Genomic DNA, 21812 nt, shown 5'->3' with positions numbered 1-21812 from the left:
TCAGTAAATAATTAGATAAAACCTGTATATTATTAATTTTTATCTGTGCCCATAGATTAAGAATAGTATTTGATACTGTTCTACATATAAATTATATCTATAGGTACATATGAAACCTTTACAGTAAGGTTGATTCTGAAGGGCCATTTCTCTAAACCTTATTTTGAATTTGATATCACAGAAAAATCTTTATTGTAAGGATAAATATGAACAAATTTTCCAATAAATTTAAGTAAAAATTATTATAAATCTGATTTGAGATAATCCAATAAACAGTAATTTCGCGAAACTATTAAATTAAAATATTAAGTAAAGAGATAAGTTTAAAAGATAAATTGCACCTCAGAATCGACCCCATTGTTTCCGAAGATTAAAATAATAATTGATATTATCTGAATTTAAATTTAAGTTTTATGCTGTTACTTTAAAAAATGTGAAAACAGCTACAGTTTAAATTTCTTTTTAGGTATTAACAGATTATAAAAGTTGATAAATATTTCTTTATACTTAATTATGACAAACATTTAAAAAAAGAAATAAAATTCGTTAATAATTTAATCGTGTAATAAAAAATAGACATTGTTGTAGGTAAAAGTTAGTACATATAAATAGTAATTTAATAATTTTACTGTAAAACTGAAATAAAATAGTAAATTATGTTAAGGCCAGCTTTACCTTACCTGACATCGATACTTTTAAACAAGGGTTGTTGAGTGAGTTGATAAAGACAATTTATCTTTGTAGTACAATCCCCGTTAGTACCGATGTTCAGTTTAAAAAGGGGTAAAGAGGTTTTTTCAGGTTCGATAACGCGCGTGTATTGCAGGCGTTTATAGGCTACGGTAACCGCTTACCATTAGGTGGGCCGTATGCTTGTTTGCCACCTCAATGGTATAAAAGGAAAGTTAAAAGTACACGTTAAATTTATTGCGACTTTACTGGAACATCGCTTTTGGCACTTCTCTTGGGTCCCAGTGTCCCCGGACCAGTGGCGTAGCTGCGAACGAAGAACCTCTTACCGCAAAAATAAATTATAGAGGATGCAATTTTTTAAAAAAGTTTCGTGCTTGTCGAAAAATATAAAATTGTATTAATTTTATGATTAGTTGCGTTTAATGGTAAGTAGTTGGTGATTTTTATCACACGAACTGTAATTCTTTTTTTTAATTATATTATCTATATATGGGGAGGCCTATGTTCAGCAGTGGATCGAAAATGGCTGAGCTGGTGATGATGATGATGATGATAGTAATGGCATTCCTTATTATTAAATTAAGGTAATTCCTTAATACTATATTATGTTACACTCAATAATACTTAAAAGAAAAAATGTATTTCTAAAGTATGATTAAATTTTACAGTTAATAAATTGTATCAATCTAATTACTTCGCCATTTGATCTCTCAAACAATTGATTTTCTTTCATTACGTAATGAACCCTTAATGTTTATACGGTCGCGAGACTCGCACAGATTTGTTTTATCGAAAACTTGTTTCAATTTGTAAAGATGACGTCGTGCGGTCATAATTATAAACATGATCATTCACATTAAACATCTCTAGTCCGATCCGAACTGAGCGTTTACTCGCTCGTGTACCACACAATCGAGGTGTGTGTTTAATTATTTTTTTTCTAGTCAACTACTACTGATTCGAAGTTCTTAGTGTCAAGGTGATTTATATGTTAGGCGTTACAGACTCTTTTAAATTTAAGAAATGTGTGTTTTTAAATTAAACAGTTTTACGATCGCGTGTTTGTTATTTGTCACACTGAACGCACAAAATTATACGAATACAGACTTGTTTGGATTCCCCGAAGTTGAGGAAGTTGAGCACTCAAAAAACAAAGAGGTATCTACTATAATCACCATAATTATTTATTTTAGTTCGCTATTATGTGCAGTAGTTACGAGTACCTACCTGTACGCTCGTTGAGTTTTGTCGTACTCTTGTAGGTGTACCTAGTATTTTGTGGGTAGTTTTGTAGTATCTATTTATAGTCTGTAACTAAATTTAACTTTAGGTAACTAAATTTTATAATTAAATCAAATTTATAACAAATGGAAACATTAAATCTATTAATGGATTTTTATCAATACTATTATTGGACATCAGCAGACTGTCTTATAATTAGTTGAAATTATTCGTTGTTTTATTTTTTCATTATGTTTTGTTGAAACAAAATATCGGGAAAGATACAAGATACAAACTGTGGTTTTTACCCAGGTACCAAAATATTCTTATATATTGTTTTAATGTCATCTACTATATTACTTTATTGACATACTTTTATTAGTATTTATTTATGAAACCTGTTCTATCTTTAAAGTTAAAAATGATATTAACGTTCTTAAAATTGTCATAATATCACGAATTAAATAAATTCACTACTCTTCAGTATCATCACAGATATTATCTAGTAAAGCTAGTTATACAGAGAACCTAGGCTGTTTTTATCTCATGGCCGTTTTCTGTATTTGAATAGGTACAGTTTTTAAAGTTTTACGATGTTTTTTATGATTTAACTTGTAAATAATAATGCCTAAAATGTAACTAAACTTTGATCATAAAGTTTATGTTAAGTTTATTTCCATATATTATTACATTAAATACTTAAATATTTACAGCCAAAGAAAAAGTTTGACCATTGTTTGATAGCCTAAAACGTATGTACGTATAGCATATAGCTATACGTACATAGTAACTACTTATAATTTATTTATTTAATATGGTTTTAAAACGCCTGAAGCCGATATTAAAAGAAAAAAAAAATACATTCGAAGTATTATGAAAGCAGTTAACAGTTTGAAAAAGTCTCTTTATGTAAAAATGGTCTTTACTGAAATTTTGACTGAAATTAAATTTAAGAGTCGCATCACACACACACACATCATCACACACACCTACGAAACACACGAAAATTACAATAGAACGACATACCTAATACTCTTTTTAGTCCTTGATTATGAATTGGATACAACTAAAGTAATCACCATTTCCTCGTTACATGAAGAAGACGAAAACAAAAATGTTGTTGAAAGTAACAATTCTGATACGACTCTAAAGATTCAAACAATTACAGCTGAAATACATATTGCACTAAAACAACCAAAGTCTCAACGTCTTATATATCAAAAATAAGTATCAGCAATCGAAGTTTAGCACCTTCTAAGATTGAAACAGAAAAACATACTGTTAAACACATCCTGTTAAAATTACACCGGGCATGATGGATGTGGAATCTCAGATAGAAAATTTTGCAGCCGTAGATCGAACAAAGTCTGCTGAATGTGGCGACCTACTATTTGCATATATATGAAACGACGATGAGAAACATTGTCTGTGTTAAGTGTATAAGATGGTAGCACCAGAAATGCATGCAATTTGTAGAATTAACCCAAGTAGTAATTATTCGTCATATGGACGTCGATTTTCACTTACTGACCTTAAAATGATTTAAAACTGGCGTCTTATTTGAGTTGCAAACGTCACCTTGTTACATGGGAACTTATTTAGAGGTCAACGGCAAGTTTTCTGAACATAACTTTTGTGATTAATTAAAATTTTTGAGACTATAATTATACCATATCTAATAATGTTACGATTCAAAGTTCCTTTTAGTAGTTAGGATTATACAAAGCTAATTTGTAGTGATTATATATATTATTATTTCTCGTGATTTAATAGTAAAATTAACAAAACCAATCATCGTTAATTTTTAAAGATTTCATCAATATGATATTATTTTTTATTCAAAACTAGTGTTAAAACATTTTTATTTTCTTCTTTAAACTTGCCAACTCCACTAATTGGATGCAAACAGTTGAAATGACTCTACATTCCTTACTCGTTAGAGAATAACATGAATTTCAGAGAATGCACATTTTTACTATTGCTACTATGATTATTAAACATTCTTTTATCTCAATATTGACCTTACATGGTCAAGTGCTACTGAACATAGTGGTAAACAATTGATAAGTGATAATAGCTAATAACAGCCTCGTTAATGATGTACAGTCATCGTGTCGCACGCTTAGTATAGAAGTACATCGTAGTTCCCAGTCATAATTATTATCGTGATTGCTTGAACATCACAATAATAACAGCAATTTTTCTAAGAGCAATTTTCTAGTTCATCTCTGTATATTGTTAAATGAGTATGCTTATAGCTATACGATAAAATGTGCAGTCAATTGATTATCCGTGAGTTCGCTTACAGTTTTAGACAGTACCTTTATTGCATTTTTATATGACATAATCACATAATAGATTTTATTAGTGATACTGCCCTTCGTAAGTACTTGTTTTGGGTCATAATTGTAGTTAAAAACTGGATTGCATAACTAAACTTGTTGTTGAAGGTTTTTTAATATTTTTTATTTAAAATAGTGGTTATTAGAAACATTGTTATTTTTTTATCGTACCCTGCGTCTTGCGTCTAAGCCAGGGGGTCTGAAAGTTTAGGTAGTGTCTCAATGTAAATTAATGTTATGTATAAAGAGAAAAGATGATTGATTTTTTGTTTGTTACGATTTAACTCAAAAACTACTTAACCAATTTTACCGAAAGCTACATCTCCTCGGAGTAACATAGGCTATTATATATTTTCTGTAAAAAACCCATGCAAAGCTGTGGCGGATTGCTAGTAACTTATAAATATTTCAGATTTTTCGTTTCAGTAGGGAGGGAAGGACTTTTTGTCACATTGTTTATTAAAATTAAAAAACAACGCACCATAAAAATAAATAAAAATCTGTTTTAAAATGAACAAATGAAGCCCTTTCATATGATAGTATCTACTTGAAAAAGTAGTTCAATTTAGAAATTTTGAAATAAATGAAAAAAATAAAATAAAATATTTTTTTATTATTTGAATTGCAAAATATGCGGGTCAATGATATGTTAAACTATTCCAAATTTTAAATTGACAGAATTTGTAGTTGCTGAAGATATTACGCTGTGACAAACGAATGGACGGAAAATTTCACCATTAGGGTTCTTTTGTACTTTTGGCATGAAACCCTGAAAACAACAATAAATTCTTAGAATAATCCACAGAAATAAGTGTTAATTAAATAATAAATAATTAAATTTAGATACCGTACTATTTAGTGTAAGCACAGCTCGTATTATAGGTACTAGAAAACAGAGAAATATTACCATACTTTTCGTCAATACATACACTTACAAAACTACCAACCATACTTATAAATATGGATATTTGTATTCCCTCCTGAAAACCATCGTGCTAAATTAATGGTGTATTCATCACGACGGGCTAACTGACATGTCTTTTAATTTACACCTATCATCATCACTCACTGGTGCCCCGCAGCGTATACCGGTAGCGCAGGAGTACAGTACTAACAATCAAGTATTTTTTAAGATGTCTCGAAGATTTATTCTGCGGTTTTGCCTTACCTAGACGTTCTAAAGTTTTAAATGATAATGTATTTCAGAATCGGCAACCGGTATTCCTGCCGACTGTATGTCCAGACAACGAGTTGTACTACCCAGGAGACCAAAAAGATGATTGGATATGTGATTGTAGACCAGGTAGCTATTTTTTATATTCAGATACATTGTAATATTGGTTGACTAATTTGTATCATGACTTTCTGCTCGTAATCGGGGTATACGTGTATTAAGTTATTGGTGGAAAAGTTGCCTATGCCATTTCTTCCTAAATTAGTATTTGTATGCTCATATACTAAGTTTCATTATGTAGGATTTAACTGTAAAGGTGCCAAGAAATGAACGGTGCCAAAAAAGAATGTAACAAACAAATAAACTCACTTTCACACTTATATTATTAGTAATGAATAATAGAAATAGGTACACAACAACTAAACAACTCGATTTAGAAATCTCTATATAATGCAAATGAACATTAGAGTTCGTTATACTTTTTTTTTAAATATATGCAGGAATAAATACGAGTAGTAATGCTCTCTACGTATAGAAGTCGCGTAGTTTTCTTAGGCCAATATTTTACCTTGTCCTTTATATTTATTATTACTTGTTCTACTTTAATGTAATCTTAACTAAATCTTTCTTTAACCTTAAATCAAATTAAGTACCCGAAGTGCTCCCACTGGAAATTAGCGCTGTAGTTTCTCGGCTGCAGCATAACGCTAAGCAGGGACCGGTAAACATTACCTAACATTTTCACCTATACATGTTATGTCACTCCATATGAACCTCTTTTGCAAAGGTAACAATGCTTGCTTCATAAACTATTATTATTATTTTCGAAAGAATTTTAATAAGTAATATATCTATCCGAAGAAAATGTATTCATCAAAAGAGGAAGTTTAAAATTACCTACGGTTTTTTTAATGGGTGAAAATAGTATAGTAACTCCGCCTGCGCAAACGGGATACGCTGGCGGAGCACCAGTGAAGGGTGATAGATGAGAATGAAAACAGGCCAGTTAGCCCATCATGATGAATTCATCAGGAATTAACCATGATAGTTTCCAGGGGGAACCGCGAGGAGGTCGACTTGATTGGGTCGATGCTAGCAATGGGATTCTCAGTCTCCAGTACTAACAATCCCTTTCCCCCCAATTACCTACGGTTATTTTTTATTATTAGGTACCTATCATTCATTGTTATTTTGATTGTAGAATGTCTTATACAATTTGGATTTGTTATCAAATTGATGAATAGATATCCATCCCATCTGATAGAAAGTGGTAACTGCGTCGTTTGGGGGGAAGAACTTTTAAATAATGAGGTCTAATTGTCCCCTTGCTAGCAATATGTCCTACCAGATCGACATCCACGTGGTTGCCCCTGCAAACTCACGTGGTTAATAATTATTGAATTCGTCGCGATAGGCTAATTGACTTGCTTTTATCCTCACCTATCATCATTCATCGTTAATTTCTTTAAATACCTAGTTCATTTTTTTTATAAAATTGATTGGTCTGACTACTATTTATGGTATATTTTGCATAATTCTATGTATTTAATAAATTTATTCATAGGTTGCAAAGAAACCCTTGATTAATAAAAACAGAGAGATACGTACTTAGTGTTATATAAAAAAATCTATCAATTAATATACAATCAAATAATGGTTAAATGTATTATGTTCTCAGGATACATCTATCATCCCACATCGGACAGGTGCTGGCCAGCTTTTCAGAGAGGACCATGTCCGACAGAACAGTACCTGATATTACCTGAGAATTCCGTGATACCAGTTTGTCGGCCAAATCCCTGCAGAGTCGACCGTTACGTAGAGTGGAATGGAAGATGCGAGCTTCTAGGGACCACGAGGCCCTGTGATAATATGTTCCCTGTGCCGGCAGCTCTAGGGGTGAATGCTACCACATTAGTCGTCAATTGTGAGAAATTAAACATAGAGCTTAGATTTGGCAATGTTGTGCCCGTGTCTTCTATAGCTAAATGTTTACCCGGTTGCAAAAGAAGTGTAAACAGAAAGTGTACCGCCTAATAAATCTGGACATTCTGTAATCAGTTATTTTATTTCGATTCTTTGTTAGCTGATAATCTGTTAGATAGAGTATCATATGCGTGTTTGCTTTCATATTTTCAATAATAACTAGTTATTATGTTTACTACTTAGATTTCTAATCTTACATACAATAAAATTGTAACTAGATGATGTCTGTACATGGGAGATATTTATGAAAAAATAATATGAAGGTCTTAATAAGAGCAAAAATGACAAAATAAATAATTTCTGACTGTTTATTCTGGCGTCACTTAAAAACTACTCCACCAAATTGGATGCGGTTCTAATAGTTGTATGAGAACCGCATCCAATTTGAGAGCATATGTTTCATCTTGATACACCATCTAGAAGTAGTCATTTTTATCGGCTTTCCTATTCTGATATTCACGCGTTCGAAGTAGCGAGCATAAAGCTAGTCATAAATACAAATACATTGTATTACTGATCAGAAATCTAAGTAATACATTATTTCTGTATACTAAATACTGTATATTATTAATATCGATAATTGAGCTATATGCTACAAACTTTGATCATTAATATCGACTAGATACACGAACTAAAACGGAACTCAAATTTGAAAATGGCCTGACACATTACATCCCTCACGCCTGTCTCCCATTGGGGTAGGCAGAAACAACAGTGTTAGAGATGCACTGCTCTTAATTACATTAAAAGATAGAGCGCAAAGTAGTGTGATTAAAAAAAGTGTGGACGGAAAGACGATGCAATGACAGAGATCTAAAAATGAATTTTGCGTTGTTTTGGCCATTTGGAGATAATGAATGAAAGAAAAATTACGGCAGAAATTTATCGAGTATGAATGAATGGAGATGTCGGTAGGGACCGTCCTAGTTGGACATATTGTTGATCAAATAGGCTGAAAAAGGGCTGAATTAAAAGTACAACATGATTTCAATGCACATTAAAACCTATTTGTAAATGATAACGCGGAATTTTGTTTTTGTTAAAATAAATCAAAGTAATCCAAAATAAGATACCACTCTGCAAATGAATGGGCATTATTCGCTTGTTCGTTTTTGATATTTTGAACGAACATTTAGTAATATTGATGAGTGATGGTCTTAAAGTTGTTAAAGGTTGTGTAACCTTGCACAGCGTGGCACACGAGCGCTTCTGACTTCTAGGCGCCACCATGGAAACTGCTATAGCGTCCTGTACTGTAACCATGGCAACTAGCCGACTATAAGTCACAGTTTTAACGTGTCATTAACGTTTATTTACCATCAATTCTATCGGACACCGAGTTGATTGTCCACACGCTTTCAAATATCGATATCTGGATTAGATAATAATCATTATTGTGTATAGTTGTGTTGGAGTTTGTGGATTTTTTATTATTCGATCTAGAAGAGTCGTAGAGTTTGGAAGGTTAAGGTCGATTAATAAATTTATTAAAGTTTGTAACGGTATATCTAATCGATGTAAAGTGTGTGTTTGTTAAACAAGTAACTATGTGTGGTAAGTTTGCTCATAAAATTATTGCAACTTATATTTTCATTTATTAATACATCTTTAAACGTTGATAAAATTTTATTAGATACACATGTGTTCTTCAGAATTGTTTATAATATGAATTAAAATTTGTGAATTTACCATTAGATTGATATTAATATTAGCTTTTTTACTTTAAAATAAAATAACATAATCAATGTAAATAAATTAGGTACCTAATGTACATATTTAGTACATATCAGTTGAGACTTGATGCTGTGTACTGGGTACAGGTTTTAACTTATTTTAGACACCAGCTCCTCACACCAGTGTACCAGTAGTGAGATGATGATGATAATGTAGCATTGACCTTATATCATTGTTGCTACCTGTGTATACAAAAAATGTTGGATAAAATAGCAAACCCGTATTAAAGAAAATCACGGATCACTAGTGTTAAGAAAATATCAAATAAAAGATGACTTCGTGAACTTCGTATAATTACAATATTATCTATTAAAAGTAATCCGGAGTAGCGATTTCTATACAAAATTAGTTATTTTTTCGAATTTTTAGCATAACTTTTTTTTATACAACTAAGCTTACAATGACAAATAAGCTTACGGCCTATCTAATTGAAAGTAGTAATCGTCGCCTATAGACATGAGCAGTACCATGGAAATAACAGAGTATACTGTTTCGTCCATTATAACCCCATGCGTTGCCATTTATTTATTTATTCATTAGTACAAATATGTGTACATGGCGGACTTAATGCTAAAAACATTCTCTCCCAGTCAACCATAGGGAAGTGTCAGAATACTCGAATGCGGTACTACTAATTATTGATATACATACATACTAAAATTACATATATAAACGAATAAATATATATGAATAACAAATATACTTACACATATATGATATATACTATATTATACACGAATTTGGGAATAATATAAAGCACTTACTGCTCGGATAAAGATAAAAAGTGAGCGTGAACGCTTTTTTTGAAAGACGGTTTAGTCGGTAGTCTCTTAATGGCATCAGGAAGCGCGTTCCAGAGTCGTGAAGAATGTAGGAGAAAAGAGTTTGAAGCGTAACTAGTACGGTGAGAGGGGAAAGATAATTGGAGAGTATTATCGGAACGAAGGTTACGTTCGTAAGTTTCAAAAAGATAATGGAATTTACTCCTTAAGTAGTTAGGAGACTGGGGGTTTCGAAGAAGAGTGTAGAGGATACAAAGAGTTCTAACGTTTCTGCGTTGACGAATGGAAAGCCACTTGAGCTGAGACCGATATAAAGAAATGTGATCGAACTTCCGGAGGTTGAAGATAAAGCATATGGCTTGGTTGAGGAGACGGAGCTTATCGAGAAAATCTTCATTAAGATCTGGATAACACACATCAGCATAATCAATAATCGGAATAATTAGTGCGTGAACAAGATTAATTTTTGTAGCGATAAGCAAAAAGTTTTTAAAGCGGTATAAGGAGCGTAGCGTAGCAATAACTGAGCGACTCACCTCCGCAACTTAATGTGACCAGCTGAGTGATGAGTCTATGTAAAGGCCAAGATCTTTAACACAAGTTTTTAGTTTTATAACTAAATTGTTAAACTAACCATTCCTGAGAACTCAGGTGTTATTCCTCTGTACCCTGTAAATTCACGCCATAACCCACCCTTCAAACCGAAACACTTTTTTGGGTATTCCGAGTTTTTTTTATTTTGAACCATCCTCTGTGTAACAAGTATAAAACAAAAAATATTTAAATCGGTCCAGCCGTTTTTGAATTTTAATGAGACAAACAAATAGCGATTGCTTTTTATATAGATAGATTACATTTTTAAAAATACATCACATATCAACACATTTGGTGATACAAATTACTTAGAAAATACTCAATTAATTAAAAAAAAACGTATTTATTTTTCTAATTAATTGAGCAGTATTTCTATGGCCATGTACGACCACTTTATTATATATACAACAAAAGACACCACTAAAATTTATCTATATATCATTAATAGGTATCATTTATCATCAAAAAAACTACTATGGCGAGCGAACGAGCATTATAAATCGAATCAACATTATTGTCAAAAATATAAAATTTAAACCCAGAGCATATTTCTATCCAACCTCGCTATACAGCAGAATGTTAATGTCAGTATTCATTATATGAGAATGAATTGTAAAGTGCCACATGAACCCAAGAGTTTAAGTTTCAAAAAATTTATAAGTGTTTTTGTATGTATATATATATGATAATTAAATTAATAATAACATTTATGTTATAAGAATGTTGCAAAGAAATAGCAATCCACAATATTACCACGGAGTCATTTTAGTATATAATAATAATAATCTTTATTTCTATCCATATGATAGATTTACACCAAACAAAAAGACTTCATTAATACATTTTAAAAAATAGAATATACATAAATTTCCATTGGAAGTGGACAGAATTCGTACTAGGATACCTTGTGTTATAGTATTCTAGCCTCCACACACGGCCCCTGGCTATACAAAGAACAGTTAAATAAATCATAATATAAAAAGTAATTATTTAATAGAATTGTTATTATCAAGTAATTATTAATTAGACTTTTAGTCTAAAAAAATTAATGAAAAAGGTACAAAATTACAAAAATTCCAAGTACAAACATAACGTCTGGGGGGAAAAGATTGTTAGGAATGTGGACTATCAGTTACATTGCTAGCAATATATTTTATCAGGATAATTTATTATATAGAAAAGAGCCTAAAAATAATAACAATGTCATTTAACAAAAGGAGATGGTGTTACAGTTAAACACTATATTTGTTCTTTGACAATTAGCAAATATTTTAGAATCATAGGGATATTTGCATTATATTTTGCATATGACAACACAGTAAAATTTTAAGAATGAACAGTCGTCACACAGTGAGAACATCATCTCAGCATCCAAATATATTTTTGTAGTCAGATACCTATAGGGCTTATACAGCATTACTTTAAGTGTAGCTGTTTGAGTTCTTTCCACTCGCAAAATATAGTTCTTAAACGTATCACCCAAGTCTTTATGCAATAAGTTATTGAAGATTGGCATAAGGCAATGTCAGTAATTTTGAGTAATTTAAGATCAATAGCAGATCTAAGTCTTTTAAATATACATATCAATATTTGAATCCTAAAAGTTAAGACTTCTGTAGGTTTTTTTCCAAGATAGCGTTGACTCCATATGGACGCCAAGGTACTTAATATCTGCTACGAGTCCAATAGCAGCATAAGAATAAATATCCCAGCAATAATGAACCCTTCATCGCAAATGTTTTGGTTAAAGTCCGTTTATTTTAGTAAAAGCAATATATTTTGTTTTTTCTATGTTTAAATTATTGTCTTCAGAACCAATGTTATGGTATTGTCTGTTTCAACAGAACTTAATGAAAACGCCAACAAGTCAATAATTGACTCGATCATAAGACATTCTGCTTATGTCCAATAGTAATACACATAATATATCGATTAATTGATTGAAATTCAATTTGTTAGTAATTTTATTATATAGTATTTCTGTAGTAATTTCAGAAAAAACTTGGTCAACTTTTCATAAACTTGTATTGTAACATATTATACAAACTTTCACAATGGGGATATTTCGGAAAGTAGTTGAGAGTTTGTTGTTGTTCGTTCTTTTTTGTAGTTTTTTTTAATTAAGTACTTAATAAGAACTTCATGTTCTTAGCAGTTTAAATTTCCATAAAATCGCAGTCGTAAGCGAGCTTAGCCCTATCTCGATTGATCGCTGACCCACATAGTGTAGCCGCTGGTCACCGCCAATACCTATGTACTGATTTTGAGCAGTTTTAATGGAGAACCCGACGACCTTCGCCGATTTTATACGTCTACTGACCGAAATCTAATTTTCTAGAAATAAATATAGTTACTATTTTGTATATACATTTTGAAACATTAATCTAAGTTACCGGTTGTGATTTTATTCTTCAAAAACATAACTTCAATTTAGGCATAGCTTCACTAAACGAAAAAATGTTATACTGTAATATTACCATATGGTAAAAAGCCATTTGTAATTTAACTCAATAAATTCTGAGATAATGAATAAATATTTTTATCCCTTTTTTATTTTTAACGTGATCTTGCAAGATTTTCTCTATCGGTATATAGGTAATACTCGTAAAACCATAACGAGATGAAATTTTACTTTTGATTGACTGTTTACATGTTGTAAAGTAAAAGTAGTTGGTTACTAACTACTTATTATGATAGGAAATTTAAATTATGATAGGAATAGAGAGACCTTAAAGTAGATAAAATACAGCGCTCGGTACCTAATGGTACTTGCAAAAATTCGAGGAAAATATTTCCAGTTTAATTCTCATCAACAAAACAATTTTTATTGTATTGTGTAGAGAGATTTACTGAATTATTGGCAGACATGATTACGCAGACTTATTTTCTTTTGATAATTTTTCCAATAAAACATTTATAGAAACAATCGAATTAAAAGCCAAAATGAAACGAATAAATAAAATGAGAGAATGTGGCCTTTGATACAAATTTATTACAGGAAAGCAATCGCAAAGTTAGCCTTTATAAAATGGCGTGTAAAGCTCACATGACCATGCTTGATTAACGACTTACTGCCTGTACTTAATGCTGCAGGTTGGGATTACTTGACGCGTCAAAATCTTGGCAGTTTGCTGATGGTGTAAAGTAAATGTCGTGAGTAGAAGTAGGTTACTACACGACCTACATGTTATATAGATAATTAAAAATCTATACTTTCACCGAGTGTTCAAAATTAAATTTTATTTCTATTTACTTTGCAATATTAGTAAATGTACCTAGATGTTTTACGCTGGATTAATTAATTGTATACTCCTTAAATGTAAATAGGTAAAAAATTGCATTTTTTTTAGCTCAAATTATTGAACTATATTAGTTTCATTTAACAAGGGTTTAACTTTTTATGTTTAAAATTAATGTTTAAAGGATATTTTTTGTCGGTTTTCCTAATGGTCACCTACCATTAGGAAAACCAACAAAAAAATATCCCTTAAGTGTAGCAAAACCGAGTAATTTTTTTTACACTAAACTACTGAACCGATTTTGTAAAATTTCTATGGATACAATCTGTAAGTATATCCTTTCAGATAAAAAATAATTTACCAATTCGGTTTACAATTGATGAATTTATGAGGTAAAAAACATAAAAAAATACAACTGAATTGGGAATCGGCTTCTTTTTGAAGTTGAAAAGGATTCTTTACACCTACATTATAAATGCAAGTAGTTAACAGAAAATATCATCTAGTACAGGATGTTATAATATTATTTCTAAACGTCGACCTTGCTTTTACTGAAGAGATCAAGTTGGGAAGCGTGCCGCGTGCGTAAAGGGTTCAGACAAATTATGGTTCTGAAAATAGGAATATTGTTTATTGATTATTTTTGCCTATTCCGGAAAGAAAATTATATAATGTAAGTAATAACCATAGGTCTTGATTCCAAAACAGCCATTTCTCTAAACTAAACCTAACTTTAAAATTAAAATTCCATATTGATATCACAGCGAAATCTTAAATTAAAGTAATAATATGAATTAATTTTCTAATATATTAAATCAAAATTATTATATTTCTAGTTTATCATGATCCATAAAACAGTAGATAATTTTGCGAAATTATTAAATTTAAATATTAGATTTAGATAAATAGCGCCTCAGAATCGGCCCTAATATTGTCTTTTTTCTTGTATTTGAAACAGTATTGCCTACTAATTTGGAAAGCTTTTAAATTACGATACCCCGAGTCTACTAGAGTCTAGAGCAGATAACTAGATTGACGCTTGACAATTCTTTATATGACGATAAACTTTTCGTTGTATTTCTCAAATTTAGGAAAAAAATTTTCCCGACGGTGTACATACCTATTCACTTCTCCAAATAACTGAAAACTTAGTGACCTAAATGTAAATATACACATAGTCGTTGTTGAGCTTTGTTGGTTTTTAGTGCATACTTGTATAATGTTTCATGAAACATAGCATAAGAATAAATTTATTCTTATGGTTATAGTATACGTAAATATCAATAAAGGCATGGAAGACGAATATTAAAGGCTCTAGAATGTATAATTTAAAGAAAGAAGAATATGTCTATGGAATAAGCGCACCTCTATGGGTTTAGGCCATCGTATGTTCTCTTTTATAGGGCAAGTAGAGCGAAGGTAGCACGAAGACGATGAACAGCATATAAGGGATAAAAGGGAATGTACAGTAGTATAATATTATACCATCATGGTCATTTGAGTCCACAAACGACATTTATATATGTACTACAGGCGACGTTTTCACTCAAATAAACCTTACTTAAAGAGATCTTGCAAGAATTAAATACTATTGAGTATTATTGTATTTACCTAAACACCTTTGCTTTAATAATCGTAATACCCTATAAATGATTCTTATATAATTCTCTGTATTTTGAGTGCTGACGCATCATCCGTGAGCACTCATAATTTGTAACAAGAACAATATAAGATCTTGTCCCACCTTATTCTGTACAGCTAAATGTTTTAACAGTGATTTGAATTTATAAGGGCTCGATGCCGGCCTTTTATGGCAATCGAGGCTAGTAGGTCAACTATACTTCAGATCTGTAGAAACGACGTAGCACACGAGAGGGTTCTCCACGTGGACTACGTAGCAAACTGGCGCCGATATGGTTGCGTGTCAAATTGCGCGTAACGTGAAAAGAGCCCTAGTTGTGGGCATAGCCTACTTCGAAAATTAGGTTATAAACAATACTGTAAAGTTAAACGTGACAATTTACAAGTTAGCATGGTCTTCTACTCGGGGGGACAGGATTGTTAATAATATGGACTAGCGGCCACATTGCTAGCAACAGTATAGGATATCGTGTCAGTTCTACCTCTACGCTGTCCACTCTGGAAACATCGTGGTAAATTTATGGTGAAATCGTTATATGGGTCAACTGTCTTGCTTTTAGCTCACTGGTGCTTTTCGTCTATGATCCATTAAAAAAGTTCTTTACTCTTTATAACTGATATTCATCGAGTAGAATGAACTGAAATGATTTTTTTTTCTGATCTTGATCTATCATTTTCTTTTTTATTTTATTTCCTGAATATATTTGGGTTACCGAAATCATGACCAACCAACTTGATGCGTGATCTAATTAGAGAATTTTTTGACCATACCAGATCCTCTAAGATTAAAATAGCAACTGAAATTAAAGAGTATTGCACTATTTGAAAAATTGAAATTTCCCTACTATCCTATATTTTATTGTTAAAAGTTTTGTAAATACTCATTATATTTTAATGTAATAAGTACCTGTTAAATTTACTTGTAATTTGGTTGAAAAAAAAAGCTTGCGTTCGCGTCACTGCCGTTCAAGTCTAAGGGTCTCGAATGATCGCGAAATTATTCAAGCTTTTTCGATCACATTATACGTAAGTTAAACCGGTAGTTATTATATTAAAATACCTTATCTTTAATACAGAATTTCAATCGAAAATCATATTTGTAATATTTTATATCTGTGTGCAGAGACGAGACGAATTATTAATGTGGATGAAGTAGGATAACAATAGAGAGAATTTGTCATTCTAAATCGTTGAGAACTTGCTGTAAAGGTAAATATGTGTTTTCAAAAATCATATAAACTAAGTAATAAAAATAATTATTTCGATAATGTTACATAGTTTCATTAAAAAATATGGGACTGTAAGAACTTACTACGTTTCTTCAATTGTTTTTCTCGATCTACGTTTATTACGTACAGGTATCTATCGTTTTTCTATAAAGGTGTTTAATGTTATGGTACATCATATACATGAAAGTAATATATATAACGAGAGTTAAGCCATACACAATGTATGACAGTAGTAAAAATTTGATTTTGAATACAATGTAGTTTCTTTTCTATTTATTAATTTATTTGATTGGTGTAATAATGTTCTTTCAGTTACACAAAATCTTATTTTTATAATTAATGAATAATCTATTGGAATAACTCTAACATATGTGAATATAAGTAGCACTTATTTTCAAATTTTCAATAATTGTATTATAATATAAAAGCACATTATTGTCCAAACCCTAGATTTATTTATACTATATATAGGTATATGTAACATACAGTCTTAAAATTAACCGCAGAAATAGTACGTTGCAAGGTTATGCGATGATTATTGGTTTGTAAAACACCAAAATTGTAGTTTGTAGTATTTAATTTGCTGTACTCGATAATCATTAAAAGCAGGGGTGCCGACTCCGTGGGTGCTGGGGGACTCCAGCACCCATAAGAGGTAAATAATAGTTGTGGAGCACTCATGACGCTAGCTATTATAATATAACTTAAATATTCCTCATCTCTTTATCTGTTGTTGTTGTTGTTTGTTTGTCCAGCAGTATCTACCTTTCAGATGAAATAATAATGATGTACCTAGTTATTAAATTAGTATGAGCACCTACGAGGTTTTTAGGGCCCGGCGCCACTATTTAAAGGTATACCAATTAGTAACTGTTTTAGATCATAGGCTATATTATTAGATAAAGGATTTTTAAGTATATAAATTATGTCACCAAATTTTATCAACAATATATTTAACGGATGTGATTTGTATACTTATCATTATATTTTCCTCATTACGGTATGGTGCAGAAATCTTAGTATTAGAAGCCACATGCTCATGATATACTGATATTATTTGATTGCTTTATTAATTACTCATGATTATATTCATTACAAAATACTTTCAATGTAATGAACGAAAAATAACAAATCTAATCACTCATGATTTATATTTATTAAAACTTTTAATGTAATTAACAAAAAATAACAAATACCATCAGTGCAAGAAAAAGAGAAGTAGTAGTAATCAATAGACTTTTCTTTTCGTCCTACATCCTCCTCCTGCACCCTTACATAGTTATAAGTTGTCTTGCTTTATTTTTTATGTTGTATTTTTTTTATACAACTTAGAATGGCAAACAAGCTGACAGCCCACCTAATGGAAAGTGGTAACCGTTGCCTATAGACATGAGCAGTACCATGGACATAACAAAGTAAACTGTTGCGCCCATGATACCCCCATGCGTTGCCATTCCTGAGGACTCAGGTGTTATTCCTCTATACCTTGTAAATTCACTGCCATATCGCATCCTACGAACCGAAACACACCCATGCAAACACAACTGCTTCACGGTTGAAACACGAATGGGACAGAGGTGGCCAAACAAACGACTGTTGTACAAAGTCTCCCTCTGGTAAATTCGTGTAATTGAAATAAAGGAAACCTTTACCTTTCTTTTATGGAAAGACAATAAATTATTGTTTTTTTGCATAACTATCTTTAGTAATTATTGTTAGATTTCAGTAATATCCATACCTTTTTGTTACTGATATTTTTGTAGCTGAAATTACAGTTAGTAAAATTACGTTGTGGCGTTTCGTGGTTTATGTTACTTTGTAGCTGAGTAAATTATAATTATATCGTGCCCAATTAAGTAGGTATAGTTAATGATAATTATCCAAGGCGACAATGTCAACTTGGCCAATCTAGATAAGTTGGGAAATCTACATTGTAACTTTTACAACTGTAAGTAGGTTGGTTCAACTAAGATCGTTGGGATTAACATTATTAATTTAAATAGGTACTATTGCCTACAAATAACACTGAAAATCACAGAATACATTATGCTCTTAATAGTATACACCATGTGTACTATTGAAAAAATAAGGCTTAATCTTTAAATAAAAATAATACACAGTACAACAAGGTTTAATATTTGTAAAAATTTGCTCAAGTAGCAAGCAAAGCATAGAACACAGCAACTCAAGGAAAAGAAATAGATAAAGGAGTCTTTCGCCGCTAAAAGCAGTTGTAACCATTTTTTTTTATTTCGGACTTATACGTACTAACATTTATAATAAATTATTTCCTATTAACTAACTCAAAAGTATATTATATAAAAAGAAATAATATTTTATAAAGTGAGTATATTTTTACTAAGTTTACTTTAATTGTATATTGGAAAAAGGGATAATATAGTTTCGGAAATAAATTTATAAATGTAAAGAAAATAAAGCTATTATTATTATTTGTGGAATAAATATACAAATTTTAACCTTTCTTCTTATTGTAAAAATGTCCTTTTTGCGAAAAGGATAAATGGAGAAACTAAATAACTAATCAACGCTACACTAAAACTTTTTAAAAGGTTTTACGTTAATTTGAGAGCTGGAACAAGAAACATAAGATTTAGTACCAGAGGGAGACTTTGTACAAAAGTCGATTGCTTGGGTACCTCTGTCCCATTCGTGTTTCAACCGTGAAGCAGTTGTGTTTGCATAACTGTGTTTCGGTTTGAAGGATGGGATATGGCGTGAATTTACTGGGTACAGAGGAATAACACCTGAGTCCTCAGGAATGGCAACGCATGGGGGGTATCATGGGCGAAACAGTATACTCTATTATGTCCATGGTACTGCTCATGTCTATAGGCGACGGTTACTACTTTCCATCAGGTGGGCCGTCAGCTTGTTTGCCATTCTAAGTAGTATAAAAAAAAAAAAAAAAAAACACAATTTTCTTATATCTATAAATTAGTTGTCTATTAAATTGCGTATTAATTGGAAAATCTTATGGCATTATTATATATGGGTTCGTGTGTCTGAGTATGTAGAAAACAGTTAGTCTCGAATAATATTAATAGCGTTATATTGCCCTCTGGTTCATTATTCATTGCAAAGTTTTATCATAATGGGATCACGAGCAAAATCATCTTTAATTCACAATGTAAATTATGTTAAGACGATTAGAATCAGTAGTGGGGGCTGGTAGCGGCATGGCGGTGGCTCGCCGAATGACGTCACGACACCCTACCATACAACACGTAATAAAACATACCGTTACCCCTAGCCACTATCAATATAATAACATAACCATCAGTATGACGACCAAACTTACTTGGTCTCCGAAACTTCCCAGGTGGTACTTATTAGTATCAATGCTGGAGACCGAGATACGCTAGCATTGAGTAAATTTTGTTTGCGACTTAACCCAACATTTGACATTTCATGATTCCATATTGTTACGGTCTGGCGTTGTAAATAGTAGCCGGGCATTATGAATAATGGTGTTAAGAACACGCACGATGGCAGTTACGTACGAAAAATTGACAATTCAAGGTTGAAAAAATTGCTAACACAGACTGAGTAACGTTCGTTATAATGGAAAAAGTTCTTGTCAAGTTCAAGTTCTGTTATGATGACTAGTATACAGGTACGTTTGTTCTTCTCTCTTTTCATTTAAGAGTTTCCTCTTGTCGGTGCAACTAATTCATACATCTTCCTCCAGCCAGCTCTATCCTAGGCCATATCCTTTATCTCCCTATATGACATGACGCCTACTGTTTCCTTTATCTGTCCCACGTTTGTTCTTATGAGTCGTAAAAAGTTGAAAAGACTTAGCTTATCTGTCAAAAATCGAGAATCGAAGATATACTTACTTTTTATTATATATTATTCATAAAAAAAATACGACAAGTACGTAGTGTCCATATATATATATATATATATAATTACATATTTTAATTTATTCTATAACCTACTATTTAACAAATTTATAATACCTGGCTTAGTATAGCCTTATATATAAAAAAACAAATATTATCTATAATTGATAACAACTATAGACAGTATTTGACTGAAACGCAAGAATTTGCTGTAATAACGAGGAGTTCATTAGGTTCATAATAATCATAGTTTTCAGATCAGCTCTCTATAACTGAAGAGTTGTAAATAATAATTATTAAAAATAAATTAACTTCGGCCGGATTAATTCCACGACTACAAAGTTTAATTAATCTTATCTTATATTATAAAATAAAATAAAATCGAATATTATCCAAAAATACTTTTGTATAAGAGTCAGGTTGAACACTCTTTAATTCTGTAAAAAATATATAATTATATGAATGCCTAAAACCTAAACAGGAAATTAGTGTATCCAGAAAATTTTCAACGACTTTTGTCTTTAAAGTTCCTACTTCTAACAGTTCCAATCTAAATTAACTCAGATACTTGTAATTAGTTATTTGAGCAATATAATGCCACTCAAAATTAATAATATTTTTAAATTAAAATAATATGATAGTAAAAGTCAAGATATAAAATAATACGTACCAGTATACTTATTATTTATATATTGACTCAGTCAAAATAATAAATAAATAATATAGACATATATATATATATATAAAAGTTAAATATATATAAAAGTACTCATTAACTATACTTTAAAAATGATCTCATTCGTTTCTGTTCGATGACAAAATTCTCATATTTATTTTCATTCTTTTTTAATGCCTACCACATTTTAAACACTTTAAGTATATTTTCTTTTAAGATAATGGACTAGTACCTATACACAATAATATTATTTGACTTCATACCTTAATTATTCAATAACAAAAACTTTTTAATGAAAATAATTATAAATTAAATAAAGAGAGAATATTTCTTTTATTTAATCTCTATTAAACATTAAAATAACTACGTTGCATTATTAATGGTAAAAATTTAAGAAACGAAATATAACTAACTAACGCAATAGGCACTACATATAGACTTCTTGCTGCTAAAATTTTTTGCAAAGATGTATCACATATTTTGAAAAAGGAATTAGAACCATATCAACTTCGTTTCGATTTCAGAGGCGGGGCGAAGCAGCCATGCACTCTCTCCGCACATACCACCTACATATTACCCAGTCCATCAATAATATCTTGCTGAAGGTGAATGTTTAAAAATGTTTCTAACTCAGT

At 31.0% G+C, this 21812-nt stretch overlaps 1 protein-coding gene across 1 annotated transcript; it reads left to right on the top strand.

Moving 5' to 3' along the window:
- The first annotated feature begins 1543 nt into the window (after nt 1–1543).
- LOC113519603 (uncharacterized) lies at nt 1544–7487 on the top strand. Its single transcript, XM_026904722.3, has 3 exons — nt 1544–1851; nt 5463–5559; nt 7109–7487. Exons 1-3 carry the CDS (start codon nt 1717–1719, stop codon nt 7465–7467), a joined length of 591 nt encoding a protein of 196 aa, XP_026760523.2. The 5' UTR covers nt 1544–1716; the 3' UTR covers nt 7468–7487.
- The last annotated feature ends 14325 nt before the right edge of the window (nt 7488–21812 follow it).

Source organism: Galleria mellonella, unplaced genomic scaffold, assembly GCF_026898425.1.
Source record: "Galleria mellonella isolate WM207_F2 unplaced genomic scaffold, CSIRO_AGI_GalMel_v1 utg65, whole genome shotgun sequence".
Classification (NCBI taxonomy): Eukaryota; Metazoa; Arthropoda; class Insecta; order Lepidoptera; family Pyralidae; genus Galleria; species Galleria mellonella.
This window is presented reverse-complemented; position numbering and strand designations above follow the sequence as displayed.